Source organism: Aphanomyces astaci, assembly GCF_000520075.1.
Source record: "Aphanomyces astaci strain APO3 unplaced genomic scaffold supercont1.74, whole genome shotgun sequence".
Classification (NCBI taxonomy): Eukaryota; Oomycota; class Saprolegniomycetes; order Saprolegniales; family Verrucalvaceae; genus Aphanomyces; species Aphanomyces astaci.
Genome location: NW_009798337.1, coordinates 24,728 through 39,096, shown reverse-complemented (window position 1 = coordinate 39,096; position 14,369 = coordinate 24,728). Strand labels below are relative to the sequence as shown.

Below are 14,369 nucleotides of genomic sequence, written 5' to 3'. Positions count from 1 at the left end.
TAGCTGCGTTCATGGGCCCACCACCGAATGGTTTAACTCGAGATGAATTCCGAATTCAATATCTCGAGCGAATTGCTGAACAGGTTATCGATGGTAACTTTCGCAGCATTATTGCATTTCTTAAAAGTTTGAATAGGGGTCGATGCTAACCGTTTGAATCGATACGCGCTACGCCTCCAATACTTTTACGGACGCGCGGAGGCCATGGACGACATGGAAGTTGGCATGTGATGCCAAAACGAGGATGTTATGTGTATCATTTCGACTGCATTTTTTAATTGAGTTCAATTTTTAATTTGAGTTATACTATTTTCATCGGGGGCACACGACACAATTCATCGGGCAGATGGCCAATTGCTTGGGCATACGGCTAATTATATCGGGCACACAGCCAAATATATCGGGCACACGACCTCGGTGTGCCAAATTAAACGGGCACATGGCTAATTATATCGGGCACACCACCAAATATATCGAGTGCACGGCCAAATACATCGGGCATTCGTCCAACTTAACTGCAAAAAGGTGTAGTAATACTACTTTACAAACGTAGAAATAATATACCAACTTGAGTAAATAAATGAATTTCATTTACCAGTTCAGTGTTAGAAAACATTCACATCATCCATGATCCGGATACAGCCGGGATAGCCGGATAAAGCTCGCGCACCTCACAAATTCGTCACAATCACAATCGTCAAAATGTTCCGTCACTTGGTCCGCACTGTCGCGTTGCCGCTGTCTGGCGCAGTGCTCGCCGCGTCGTCCTTTTCCCATAACAAGGGAACCGCACACCGCGTGCCGTCGAAGACAGATGGGGCTAGAGTATTCAGCTGGGGATCCAACGGATTTGGGCAATTGGGTCAAGGCCACGAAGTGGACCTGTCGACGCCGACGCCCATCAAGATCGACCGTGCGGCACAATCCGTCGCGTGTGGTGGAAACTCATCGGCCATCGTCACGACGGAAGGGCACGTGTATACGTTTGGTGCAGGTACGGATGGTACACTTGGACGACGGAACATAGTCCGCCAACGACGCGGCGGGGTTGTTTGTGGTAGGAGGAAGCGCCCGCCTCGGCCACGGAGATGCCATCGATACCCCGAACGTGTCGACCCCGCAACTCCTTGAAGTGCCCGACTTGGTCTTCCAAAAGGTTGCTATTGGTGAGTATCACATGGCAGCGTTAACAGCAGACTATCGGCTGTTCACGTGGGGGCGTCACAACAGTCCGCAGTTGGGCCACGCGTACGTATTATATGAATATTTATATACTTTCAATCGAATTATATATATATATATATGGTTTGTATTACGTAGGAATGTCGCGCGTGGATTTCCCAACGAAGTAGCTGAATTGCGAGGTTCGTTGAGTGGATTTATTAGATCACAAATATATATATGCCGTTAAGAACGATTTTGTGTAGGCAACGTCCAAGATATCGCGTGTGGCCGCCAGCACTCGGTCGCAATCACGACCGACGGAAAGGTATTGCAATTTGGTTGACTTTTGTGCAAAAATCTATCGATATCGATTCTTTATACTGAATTTTGTATGTAAAACATGTCGTCTGTAGTGATTGGTATAATTTGACGTGGATGATGATGGTTTCCTGCAATCTGATTGGCTACATCCTTCTGCGCCGATTCTTGCGCACATTTCGTTGTGTCGATTTATTCGAACCTGTCGCTCCAGTTTCGAATAAACACAACAATATATATATCAACTTGTGAAACGGTACGAGTATAAAAACACTGTGAGACTGGGCACGTTTGTTGGCGCAATAATATATTAACTATATTTTATTTCTGTTTTTTCATGTCATGGAATAGTTATATGTATGGGGACTGGGACACGAAGGAGCGTTGGGGCATGGAGACAAGGCGAATGTAGATCGACCTAAGCTTGTGGCTGCGTTGGCTAAGGAATCAATCGTTCAAGCAGCTTGTGGACGAGGTATATATTGTGTTTTTGCGTGAATTATGACTATTTCATTTTATACAATAATTTAATTTTTTTTAAGTAGCAGTGTTGACCCTATTTCAGTTAGCTTTTGTTCAAAGTAGTATACTACGATACACTGTGTAGCACACATCTAATAAATGGTTTTGCCCAAGGCGAAAACAACTACACTGGACTGCAAGTATAAAAAAAGCAAAATAAAAGTAAAATATTTAAAACATATAGTAAATAATTGAATTATTTTTTAGTATTCAGACACTGTAGATTTTTGGCCGATATGCACCAGAACGTGATTTGATTGGCTTAGGCGGTTTTTTGGCTTATTTTCACACAACAGTCGATATTCGGCTCCAGTTTGTTTGCATACTACTTGATCGAATACCGTGAAATTAAATGAACCATCCATATTTTGTTGTTGGGACGACACCAATCTAACGTTATGCATGGAAAATTGGGATATATATTGTCTATTTGATAGTACAAATTTGGGGAGGTGGTGCAATCGAATCGCGCCGACCAAACGATCCACAATCGATCTGATTGGTTATTGAAATTCATTGAGAAGGTTTTGATTAGTTAATAATGTTGAGCTCATCTGCAGTAGCCAATCAAAAAATCGATTTAAATTCCAACGAGAAACCACACCACGAAATGTCAAGCACAATATGTGCTCCTTGTATCTTTGACAAAATATTGATTCATTGATTGGGCGTTGGTCGTCTGCCACGGTATCTCATATTTTGTATGTGTATCATCGTGTTGAAAGAGTTTTGATTGGTCGATCATAGAATACACATTGGCGTTGACAAAAGAGGGTGTCGTGTATGCTTGGGGTGCCAACGACTATGGACAATTGGGGGTTGCAGGGTCGATGCGATACCAGCGAACGCCGTTACCTGTAACATCGTTGGATGGGTTGGACGTACGTACCCGTTTCTGTCATATGTATTACATACCAATACCCGAATTTGGTATGTTTTTAGGTCGTCCAAGTGGCCGCGGGGGAGTACCACAGTGCGGCGCTGACCGCGTCAGGTTCGAATATTTCACGAATAGACTGGAGATCTCCCCCTGGACTTTGATGGGTGTCTTTATATCATGTTTGACAGGTATACATACCCTTTGGACTTGGTTATAGCATGGGTGGGTATGCTGAAGTACGTTTGGTGTCGTTCTGTCCTGTATATAGATAGATAGGCTCAAACTAATATATTCTATGATATTTTTGATGGGTTAATCGTTTGGATAGTTAGTTCTCCGTGAAATGTATCTATACATATAGTAGTATTGTGGATTCAATGCGAATTTCGAGACCCTGCCGAATCGAATCACGAATCGACGCTATTGGCGAATCCAATTTTGAGTGAATTTGATTGGCTCCAAAGGACAAGTATAATCAACCAATCAGAAAAATGCGGCGTGATTCAATATTGATTTGATAAACCACGCGAATTTTGCATTTTTTAGCGAATTCATAGTACCAAGTACCTACCTTTGGTGTATACTAGTGTTGTACGTTGTGCGCTTTCTTTGCATATTGTAGGTGCAAGTTGTTGGAGCTGTTGTTCGAATAGTAGTAATATTGTGCATTTCAACAACCAAATTTGAATTACTTGAGAGAGTCATTTGGTCAAATAGCTTTCAAATCAAGTTGATCCTATTTTATCTTGTACACTCTATACTTTACAAACATTAGTATGTATGATTGGGTTTGGTTCCCAATGCGGACGGGTCCAACGTTTGGATTGGCAGAGAAAGTAGAATACTTGACGTGATTTGATTGGCTTTGGTGGTTTTTTAATCGATTCTCTTCGGACATTTGATTATTCTGCTAACGGCTCTAGTTTCAAATCGAGTATTAGACTATGTATGACAAAACTCGAGAGTAGGCCAAGTGTACACGTGGGGACTGGGCAAAGACGGCCAGTTGGGGCTCGGCACGAACGATGATCGAAACATTCCGCGAAAGCTCTCGGAGCTCGACGGCCTCCACATCGTCCAAGTCGCTTGTGGTGGGGGGCACACTGTGTGCGTATCTGGTAATGTTATGGTCTTTCGTTATTGAAATCATCTTTTCATGTTGCATGTCTAGCTAGTAGTACCACAACACTATTTGAAGTTCGACACTTGTTCGATAATACTGTGTGGTTGATGACACGAGTTTGATTGGCCCATACAAAAGTTTTGTTGTGCGTTTTGATTGGTCGAGCGATTGTTGGCCGATTGTTGGTACTGTTGAAATATATATGGGCACTACTATTATCAATACTACATTACCGTGTTCCTCCCGAAAATCTGGTTTTTAACGGTGTTGATGTATGTATATATATATATTTATTTATTTATTTATATATAAATATTATATATGTAGCGGACGGCAATTTGTGGGTGTTTGGACGCGGTCGCAGCGGGCAGTTGGGAAGAGGCGACCAGTTGGAAAGCATCGCCGCGTACCGCAACACCCCCGTGCAAGTGCAGGTCTGTCACACAAATACGATATTGCTTTATGGAACCTGCATCAAATTATATATATATTGGAGACAACCGATAATATGCAAGGGAATGAAAGAATTGAAATAATATATATATATATATATTCCCTATAGTTGCCTCTGAAACAACGTGCAAGTCAAGTAACCTGCGGCAGGGACCATACGTTGGCGATATAGACGTCGTCCTGGTGGATGGATAGCTGAAGAAAAAGATACGGACGTCGTAAAATCCTTGAATTAACACGAATATTTTGAGGCTAATTGGGATTTGGACAAGTTTGGTGCGACGGTTGTATGTGCAGAATAGGTTCCTGTACAGTAGTTAGATATATATACCAATAGTACACTAGTTATGGAATGCATCAATCAACATTTTTAGCCAATCATATTTCAACCTTCATTCTTTATAGCCAATCATACTCCTTTGCTCGATAGATGGCGATTTCATCAATCCCCCAAAATAGGCAAATTTGACTGAAAAGCACAACACTTAAGGTCCCAAGAACGATATAACTGTGGAGGTCGTTGTGCCTAGCTCGTATCGTTTCCGCATACAAACGGAAACCCCTTTAACTGGAGTTGTGTTGGACGTTTTATACCCTATGCATGGAAAGTGTCAACTTCACCTACAGTATGAAGTTCATCGTGGAAATTGATAATTCGATTTATCTGGTTTTGGACTTACAGAACTCAAATATCGTCAAACGGGCTTCAAACTTATGTGCATTCTACTCCTCCCTGGTGTTTTATGTTACATAAGTGGATTGAATATCCTCCTAAATTTAATGCATGTTGTGCTTTCAAACTAAATTTGGTATTTTCGGTAGTTTCGACGAACGACGTCGAATCGAAATCATCGAGTCATCGATTTACTTGAACTAAATATACTCACTGTGAATCATGTCAGTTACTGTACTATTAGTACTATTACTACGTAGTAGAATGTTGAACTCTTTTCGAAATGAAGAGATCTGTAATTTGATTGGTTAAAAAGGGTTTCATTCGAACATTTCATTGGCTACTTCGGTCACAACGTCGATTTTGCTTCGTCGGTTCGATTGGATCGAATGACCAATAACGTTACTGTATATATTTATTGATGACTTCCCATGCTTATTGGGGTTTTATGGCGTAGACCGAGGCGTGGGTATATATATATATATATATATATCGCATGGAAACGAAAGGGCAGGACGTGCGTCGGTGGCAGCATGCGACGTCGAGTCTTTTGGTGCTGCCACGTCATTCCGACGTCCATATTGCTTTTCCACGGCGATAACGTGAGCGAGCTAACGTCATCCACCACGTGGGCGCTGGAACCCCGATGGTTTGTACCGCGCAGACCCCCCTTGGCCTACACTTGAATGTTAATGCATAAGGTACGTGTTGGACAGAGGTGGGCGGTAGGAGCGCACCTTGGAGTGGGTTCGAGTCGCGACTAGTGGTGGTGGAAGGTTTCGACGGCTTGTTTGCTTTCTTCTTGAGTGCTGCTTCCGCCTGCTTTGCTTTGATCTAAAGCACAGCACATGGTGAGATGGTTAGATTAGACGAGAGATAAGACTCACTTGTTCTTCCATGATCGCCTGTTGGCGCTCCCTGGCTCGACGCGCTTCCACCTCGAGGATCTGCACCCGATTCGGGTCTAGGAGACAGTGAGATACGTCGAGGATAGGATACCATGGTCGTTTCGCATGGATTGCCTACCGTTGGCAGCGTCGAGGGACTGCTGACGGTCCCAATGTGTAAGTTGGATAGCCAACTGATGGTCCAAGTAGAGCAGTCCCACAATGCCCAAGACAACAAACCACCCGTACACCTGCATGAACGCAATCACATCACTTGACTTGTCATAGTAGTAGATGGCGGCAGCTGCAAGGCCGAGGAGCGGCAGGCCCCGCGCGCGGAGGAATGTGGCTAAGATTCCCGAGCTCATGACTTTCCAAGTGAGAAACCGGATACAAACACCGCAAAACTAATTTTAAACGTTAATATGTGCTGTAAATGACATGTTTTAAATGCATTTGAAATATGTCATTATTCTGATATCCTCAAAATAAAGAACTTCTCAACATTTTACTTGATGTTCGTATATAATTATATAATTTTGAAATGCAAGTACAGGATTGGTCGAATTCGACGCAACTTGAATTCGGCTCGGCGCGAAAGACCAACGGCATGACGACGGCGGCGGTGGCGTCCTCATCGGTCGAAGAAGGCAGTTGCCTGCCGTCACGATATCAATGTCCGCTGTGTTTGGACCTGTTGTCCTCACCAGTGCAGCTTCCATGTTGCAGAAAGCATCTGTGGTAAGAGTTCGCACCGATCTATGCATCAAGCATGGCACCGAAGTCAACCACTCACGGCCTGCCCTAGTCTGGCATGTTTTGAGCGCGCCGTGGCACTCACTTCCGCCAACTGCGCCTTCTGTCGCAAGCGAATCGTTAGCTTTGCAAGGCGACAGTCCAAAAAGGTGCGTCCCATCGCCTGCGTTGCTTCGACCACTGCCTCTCTCGGCGATGATGCTCTTGACCACCCATTTAGATTGACGATATCTTTTGGACCGAGATCCAATCCATGACGGAGGGCATGGACATCTCCACCCTCACGTTCGAAAGCGACGACATCGACAGTCGATCGCGCCCAGTTGTACGACTCATTTCCACCACTGGCCCGTTCATAGACGTGTCTGTAGAACTCGGCAGCCCCTGGCGAACTCCATACATACTATGAGCAATGCAAAGCCGAACGCGAGCACGAAAGGCACCTTCGCGAGCAAGACCAATTGGCTGCAACTTTGCGCTTTCTCGAGGCCGAATCGCCGTCATCCGCACGTCCACCTCGTCCAGAGCAGCAGCAGCAGCCGCCCCCAGCCACCACCATGCCGGTGCGTTCCCATTTCCCATAAGTGTATATGTAAGGGAATGTCTCTATATTTGCATGTGCACATAGCCTGTGTACTCCATCTTTGCATCCGCCGCTTCAGCTTCTATCCATCGAGCGTCGAAAGGCCCGGTGAAGAAGAAGAAGAAAAAACAGCCAGCGACTTTCAAACGAATCACTTCTCCCAACATAACACTTGCATTGAAAAGCAAACAACCAGTCAAGAATCGATGGAGCTGTGCGTCGTGTACGTATGTGAACGCCGCCACCCAAGCCCCCGTCTGTGCAATGTGCCATACCAAACGCTTGATGGAATAACACGCGATGATTATTTATATATACTAAAGTACTACATATTTCACAACACTACACCTTTTTGCAGTGAACTTGGACGAGTAGTTAATTTGGCACACGGATGTCGTGTGCCCGGTATATTTGGCCGTGTGCCGATATAATTGACCGTGTGTCCAAGCAATTGCCCACCTACCCAAAGAATTGTGTCGTGTGCCCGATGAAAATGGAAGTAAAAAGTTAATTCAATATAGAAATGGTCGCATCGTTGCTGTTACTACGTAGTAGTACTTAAATATATTGCGTGTCACGTCGACCAAACTGATCAAACGTAACAGTATGTACAAAACCCCAACCGTACGATGCAAAACGTGTCATGTATTATTTATTATGCAAGATATCAAAAGGATGCAAGAAAAGCCACACGTATCCGCTACGTCTTCGTTGGACAGTGATACGTTTGTGTGTGCTGGTGGATTTAGGCCAAAAGCTGCATGTACGCGTCGTCCAAGTCGACGCCCGCGGCGGAGGACTTCTTGGCCGACACGGCGGCCACGACTGCGACGGCAGCGAGGAGTCCCCCCGCCACGAGCAGCTCGCGGGCGTACGACTGTGCGGCATCGGCCATGGACTCGCCAAAGAACTTGACACTTCGGGTGTAGTAGATGTTGGGGTCCTTGGAGTCGGTGCAGAGGCCAATGGACGTCGAGCCAGGCAACGTTTGACAGGTAAATGGAGCCACGGTGGTGGGGGCTTTAGGGTTGCAGCACGTGAGTCCGGTCGAGTTGGTTTCGACGTAGATGGTGGTGGCCTTGCCATCTTCGATGGACGGATCGCTCGGGTATACGAGGGCCCCCTTGCACGCTTGGAATGGCGCCGGTTGTCTTGGCTTGAGGCCGGTGATGTCACTGTACCACGACACAACGTCGCAAGTGTCCTTGATGTACCGGCCCTGGTCGGTGGGGCGTTCGGCGTTCCAGCGGGGGTGGTCGCAGTTTTGAATGAGCACGGTCTTGGACCGCGACCGCTTGGTGGGCTTGACGTCGGCCGCGGCCGCGTTGGACTTGAAGAAAAAGTCGCACGAGACAGTGACTTCGGTCACGTCGACGTTTTGCATCTTGATCGCGACTTCCTTGTTGAAGGCCGGTTGCGCCGTGCCCAGCAACGCCGTGCTCAAGAATGGGGCCGCGGCTTTCGAGTTTTGGTACTTCCACGAACACGTCATGCCGTAAAACTGCCACTTGATGCGCACTTCCACGGGCGACGGGGCGGGGGTGGGGCTGACAGGGGCGGCGGTGGTGCTAACGGGGGCGGCGGTGGTGCTAACAGGGGCGGCGGTGGTGGTCAACGTGTCTTGCAGCAGCATTTGCATGGCCAGCGTCTCTTGTTCGATCACTTGCGGGGCGTGGGCTCCGTCCTTGCCGCAGTAGACAAACCGACTGCCTTCCTCGCGAATGCGGTTAGTGCACGCTTCCTCGGACGAGGCCGTGTCGCAGCTGGCATAGTGCCACCAGCACCCTTCCGAGCACGTTTTCTTGTTCTTATTCTCGTCCTTGTACTCGCACACCTTGTACGCGTCGTTGGTCAGGGGGTCGATCGGGATGTTCTTTGCGTCCGACGGGTTCAACATGCTTAAGTACGTGTCGCACTGCGGGTCAAACTTGAACTTGCACACGCGAAAGTCGGTGTGTTCGACGTTGCACTTGCCCGCGGCGCCGCAGTCCCACATCGAGTACCACCAGTCGTCAATGTGCACCACCTCGGTGCGATGCACGTAGATGGTCCACGTGATCGAGTCGCCCACCTTTCCGCACGCCGTGTACGCTTCAAAGATGAGCTCGGATTTGAACTGGGGAAACGTGAGCACCGCCGTCGAGTCCTTCAAATCGCCGGTGGCCGAGGAAATTTCCTGCCACGTGCCGGCGAGGGTGTTTTTCACCCGCCAAAACACAATCGGGTTGGCCGTGGTCGTCGAGCGGTTGACCAGCAGCGCCTTGACCGCGTCGTTGTCCGTGTTGAGCGTGGCTTCCAACTGGAACAAGTCGCTGACTTTGACTTGCAACTGCGACGTGCAATACGTGGCAAACTCTGGCGCGTTGTTGTCGCACGTCACGTCAAAGTGCAGTTCCTTGGACGTCGTGCTCGGGGCATCGTACGTGGAGCCTGGAAACACCGTTTTCGGGTCGGCAATCGGCGGTTTCACCGGCGATGGTTTCAGCGACACTTGGACCTTGGAAACCAAATCCGACGCCTTGGCCGTCACGGTTTGCGTAAAGTTGCAGAATTGCGTCGCATCCCCGGCGCACTGGCGCCGGTCCTGGCCCTCGACCCCGTAGTCGGTGGCGCACGAGTACGGCGTGTAGAATTCCTTGAGTGTGACGTCGTACTTGCACGATCGGGCGCACGTGAACACGGAGGGGGAGCTAGGCGACGTCGCAAACACGGACGTGGTGAGTTTGGCCCACTCGGCGTCGGTCAACGCATCACTCAAGCACGACTTCCAGCTTTGGAGGGCGTCGTCGACCTTGGTGTCGGCCTTGCTGTCGCGCTCGGACTCGACGCCGAAAAAGTTGGTGCGCACGAGGCCCAACGCGTCGCACCGGTCGTCGCTGCACTTGTTGTTATCGGCTTTTTGACGGTATTCCACGAGTTTGTCGACTTGGTACTTCAACTCGTCCACGTTGGCCTTGGTGAACCCGTCCTTGTAGGCGTTTTGGCACGACCCTTTGACCCCCGTGGGGCGGTACATATCGGTCACGGACAAACACGTCGAGCAATCTTTCGAGTCGACCCCTTCAAAGTCGTACGCCTTCAAGTTGTACTTGTACCGCCCCGCCGAGTGCCCCGTTGACTTGTACAGAATGGACGCGGCGTTCGTTTCAAAGTTCTCAAAGTCAAAGTACTGCGTGTCGACCACCGACGCGCCGTTGTTCTTGGACACGTCGAACTCGATGTCCAGTGAAATGTGCGGCTTGTCCAGCGAGTCCTCCGTGATCGCGTGGTTTGGGTCCGTGTCGTAGTGGTAGCTGCTTCGGGGGAACGGGTACGCCAGAGCCTTGCCCGCCTCGAAAACGTTGGCAAAGCACTCGGTACGTGACGTTTCGCCGTCGCTGTTCTTGTTGTCCTTGGTGATCGCAAAGTCATACTTGTGCGATCCCGACGGACCCCACACACACTGGCCGTAGTTGTCGGGGCGCCTAGTCTCGGATCCGGTCCCAGGCACGATATCGTACGCTGACTCGGCCAGCGCCATGCGCTCGCCAATCAGTTGGTGGCCATCCGCCGTCGACGCCCATTCGATCGCGGCGCGCGTCGAGGGCAACGTCCCCACCGTCAACAAACCAGGCACAAGAAACCGATGCATTTGAAGCTGCCAATTGAAGAATGACCCAAACGCTACGACCGCAGCGTGATCTCCTTCCACAACACGTCCATATTCGAACATGAGGCTGCCCTAAACATTCGACCGCTACGTGTTGTTCCACGTGGCGGTTGACGGAGCGTTTATTCCATCTTGGAACATTCAACCCCCCAGGATAATAAGCTCTACATTCATCGCCCTCGGCCACGTTGAATGAATGCCTCTGATTGTTGGTCAGCTCATGCTGTTCGATGATCACGATGCACTTAATACTAAGTACATCTACACGGTATATAAAACTGGTCACGTAACTTCACGTTAGCACAATGTTATCGTCTCCCATTATCCCATGATTCCAAATACAGGTAACGTTCGTTACAGGTATATCCATCGACAATTTCAAAAATAGAAGTAACGTTACCGACGATACGAACATTATGATGATGCAGCTAACAACCACCGAGTCCGTTTGCCAGTAGATTTGGGAAGGCACCAATTGTCAAAGAGTCTACGTGATGACTGACGAACGCAATACAAAGTTGGTCGACAAAGCGAACAAAAGTGGATTGTAAAACCCAACACTGTAATAAGTCCACCAAAGCGAATCAAGTGTCGTGGTATCTTACGACCCTTGAGTTAATTAGCTTGGAGGAACAAACAGCATGGGCATTCAGAGGAAGCCTCACATCCATGAATGATAACTGATAAAACTGCATTGTGTCATGTGCTGAACAGAGACTCTTCATTTCCAATTAAGTTTGGGCCTAATTTGCAACGGCTTAATCACTAGCCTCTACTCGAATCCACTCATCGACCAATTCAACATAGAATTAGTGTGACCTAGACTAGTGTGAAATTGGATGATTTTGAACATAACGTTACTATTAAAATAGTAACGTTATGATTCGCCAAATCTATCAATCGATTCTTTGGTACTGATTTTCGTATTTACTGTTACTATTTTAATAGTAACAGTAAATACGAAAATCAGTAACGTTACTGTTGTGGTGGGCGACTTAACCCAAGTCCCGCCATGACACAGGTGGTCCTCAACCGAGGCCACCGGGTGCCGACCCTTGGCGAACCGACACAAAAAGGCATAGTATTATTAGTAGTATTACTAGCAGTGCTAGGACGTAGAAAACAGAACACCTGTCCCAGCCAACTGCCAGAATCTCACTCTTGGTTCTGCAACGTCGTGCTAACGTCAAGCCAATCAAGTGTGTGGTTTGCAGGGAGTCGGCACTCCCCCATTTGGTTGTTTGTGTTGGCACTGACGTGGGAAACAACACAAAGTATACTTTAGTTCCAGTGACCTACGGAACTGAGAGCAATGGCGAGGAACTCAAAAGATCGCACCCAGAAGCCGAAGGCTGCAGCAACGGCGCCAGCAGCTACGAGCAGCGAAACTGAGGAGGAAGTACTAGTGACAGAGCCACCGTTGGTCCCGGTAGTTGGAGGGACCACGGATGTGCTGCCGGCTGTGGAAGAGTCCAAGAGCGAGGAAGTCCGGAAGACGATGGAAGAGCTGGTCAAGGCGAACAAGGCAACGGGTAGCGCGCGAGCGGCGTGCATGACCTGGGATGAATCGCGGCGGCGATATGGTGACAAACCATGGGACCGAACTGGGAACAACTATCACGACCCCCAATCGAAGGCGCCTATGTCGACGAAAACTACCCGCCGCCAGAGAAGTCCGATGCCGAGAAGCGAGCGGAAGAAAAGGCGGAAGCTCGAGCTAAACTACGTGCGGAGCGACGAAATCGGCCGGACAGTACTCCTGACAGCGAGGAAGAAGAAAAGGAATACCAAGAAGAATAGCGTAAGCAAGCTGAGCGGCGGCGGATAAACAAAGCCAATCGTCCCCCCAAGGAGAAGCGTGTCGACCATGCCAAATTGGCGCGTGCGGCCCATGATCGGCGTATGCTGGACACCACCCTACCAAGCAGTTCGGGATGGGGACCTCTTACGAGTGGACCACCGACGCCAAGCAGTGGAGGATGGGGGCTCAACTTCAACTCCAGTGGACCTTCATTGGTGGTGACAGATGTCCAACCCCCTCGGATCACCTGTATGGACATGACATTCCTAGTCAGTTAGGTGAAGAAGAGGGAGACATATGAGAACAAGCTACGGGCGAATGCGCAACGCATGGGTGGCGAGTGGCGACGGAGTGCTCTGGGGTGGATCCCTTCCACTGGCCGCAGCCTCCTGAAGGCTACATGCACCTATGTTTGGCGAGTGCCTGTGGAACAACTCAATTAGGACGACTACCGCGACCGCATCATGGAAATCGTCGGACAACCAGCGACCAAGTGGACACCCACCAAGTCAGACATGCAAAACTACTGTCGGACGCTGAGTGTCGACCCCCATGGAGACGTGACCAGTCGTCTGGTGTCATTTATGGAGCGGGTTGATGACGTCATCGACGAGAACGGCTTACGTCAACAACTCAAAGATTCAACCATGCTGAGAACGTTCGTGAAGGTGGTAGCAGCGCGTGTCACACCCAGCTACCTACGCGACAGAGTCGAAGAGCAAATGAAGACCGTGCCAGCGAACGATCTGGTGGCCTTTGCGGATATCCTACGCGAACAGCTAGACCGAACGCATGATGCGGACATGGTCAATCAACAAAGAAACAGCTATGGTTCGAAGCGTGGCCGTGAAGAAGACAACCAAGGGCGCCGCATTACGAAACATGCGAAGAAGGCCAACCAAGCTGTTCGAGATCAGCGGGAATTACGAGGAAATTACCCACCTCCACCAGGTGGATATATCAAGCCGGAACGAAGTGCGGCGGTGTGGTCCCCGTCGACACAAAAGCGAACGGGGTCCCACGAGCCAAAAAGTACGGACCGCAATCGAACTCGCGCCCAAGACATGATGACCGCCATGTCCAAGCTGTGCGTGATGAAGCACGTCCTCGATTTGCACCCGGCCAGGATGACCGCGGCATGCTATGCGTTGTCTGCCAGCAACCAGGACATATGGCCCGGGAAGGTCCCAACAAAAAAGACGGCGATACAAGCTGGAAGAAGGGCAAGAACGCCGTCAAGCGGTTCAAGGCGCGGGAACGCAAAGCGAATATGCAAGCGAAGCGAATGAAGAAACTCCCACCGCCCAGCAAGGAGGATGATGGACGTTGGGTGCGGCTAAACAGTATGCTGGAAGTTCCCTACTGCCCGGACATCGGCGCAGACCAAAACATTGTGCCACAAGCCATGGTGGATGAACTTCAAGCGTTACAGCCACAACTTCAAGTTGTCAAATTGGCTGCGCCATTTGTGGGAACAGCATGCAATCAGATGCCATTCGAAGCGAGCTCCTACGTGGACCTTACGCTAACAATGCAGACGGCCGCTGGACCAGTCCAGGT

General features: G+C 49.1%; 4 protein-coding genes across 7 annotated transcripts; 2 read left to right on the top strand and 2 right to left on the bottom strand.

Moving 5' to 3' along the window:
- Nucleotides 1-695: 695 nt before the first annotated feature.
- On the top strand, nt 696-4,717 carry H257_15717 (hypothetical protein). 4 transcript variants are annotated; one of them, XM_009843899.1, is made up of 10 exons: nt 696-994; nt 1,062-1,248; nt 1,321-1,364; nt 1,428-1,489; nt 1,834-1,957; nt 2,752-2,885; nt 2,947-2,998; nt 3,853-4,002; nt 4,335-4,441; nt 4,570-4,717. In XM_009843899.1, exons 1-10 carry the CDS (start codon nt 703-705, stop codon nt 4,630-4,632), a joined length of 1,215 nt encoding a protein of 404 aa, XP_009842201.1. In that variant the 5' UTR covers nt 696-702; the 3' UTR covers nt 4,633-4,717. The 4 variants fall into 4 exon arrangements, with proteins under 4 accessions (XP_009842201.1, XP_009842202.1, XP_009842204.1 ...); XM_009843900.1 differs by lacking the exon at nt 4,570-4,717 and having other exon boundaries at nt 4,335-4,558; XM_009843902.1 differs by lacking the exon at nt 4,570-4,717 and having other exon boundaries at nt 2,947-3,072; nt 4,335-4,558.
- An 887-nt stretch (nt 4,718-5,604) lies between these two features.
- H257_15716 (hypothetical protein) lies at nt 5,605-6,418 on the bottom strand. The gene is made up of 4 exons (XM_009843898.1): nt 6,160-6,418; nt 6,021-6,097; nt 5,871-5,967; nt 5,605-5,809 (listed from the first exon to the last, which is right to left on the bottom strand). The coding sequence occupies exons 1-4, from the start codon at nt 6,386-6,388 to the stop codon at nt 5,751-5,753; spliced, it is 462 nt and encodes a 153-aa protein (XP_009842200.1). The 5' UTR covers nt 6,389-6,418; the 3' UTR covers nt 5,605-5,750.
- Nucleotides 6,419-6,612: 194 nt separating this feature from the next.
- Nucleotides 6,613-7,653, top strand: H257_15715 (hypothetical protein; the record flags this gene model as incomplete). Its single annotated transcript, XM_009843897.1, has 5 exons — nt 6,613-6,761; nt 6,829-6,925; nt 6,997-7,101; nt 7,148-7,339; nt 7,405-7,653. The coding sequence occupies exons 1-5, from the start codon at nt 6,631-6,633 to the stop codon at nt 7,651-7,653; spliced, it is 774 nt and encodes a 257-aa protein (XP_009842199.1). The 5' UTR covers nt 6,613-6,630.
- Nucleotides 7,654-7,984: 331 nt separating this feature from the next.
- On the bottom strand, nt 7,985-11,290 carry H257_15714 (hypothetical protein). Its single transcript, XM_009843896.1, has one exon. The coding sequence runs from the start codon at nt 11,069-11,071 to the stop codon at nt 8,105-8,107; it is 2,967 nt and encodes a 988-aa protein (XP_009842198.1). The 5' UTR covers nt 11,072-11,290; the 3' UTR covers nt 7,985-8,104.
- Nucleotides 11,291-14,369: the final 3,079 nt, after the last annotated feature.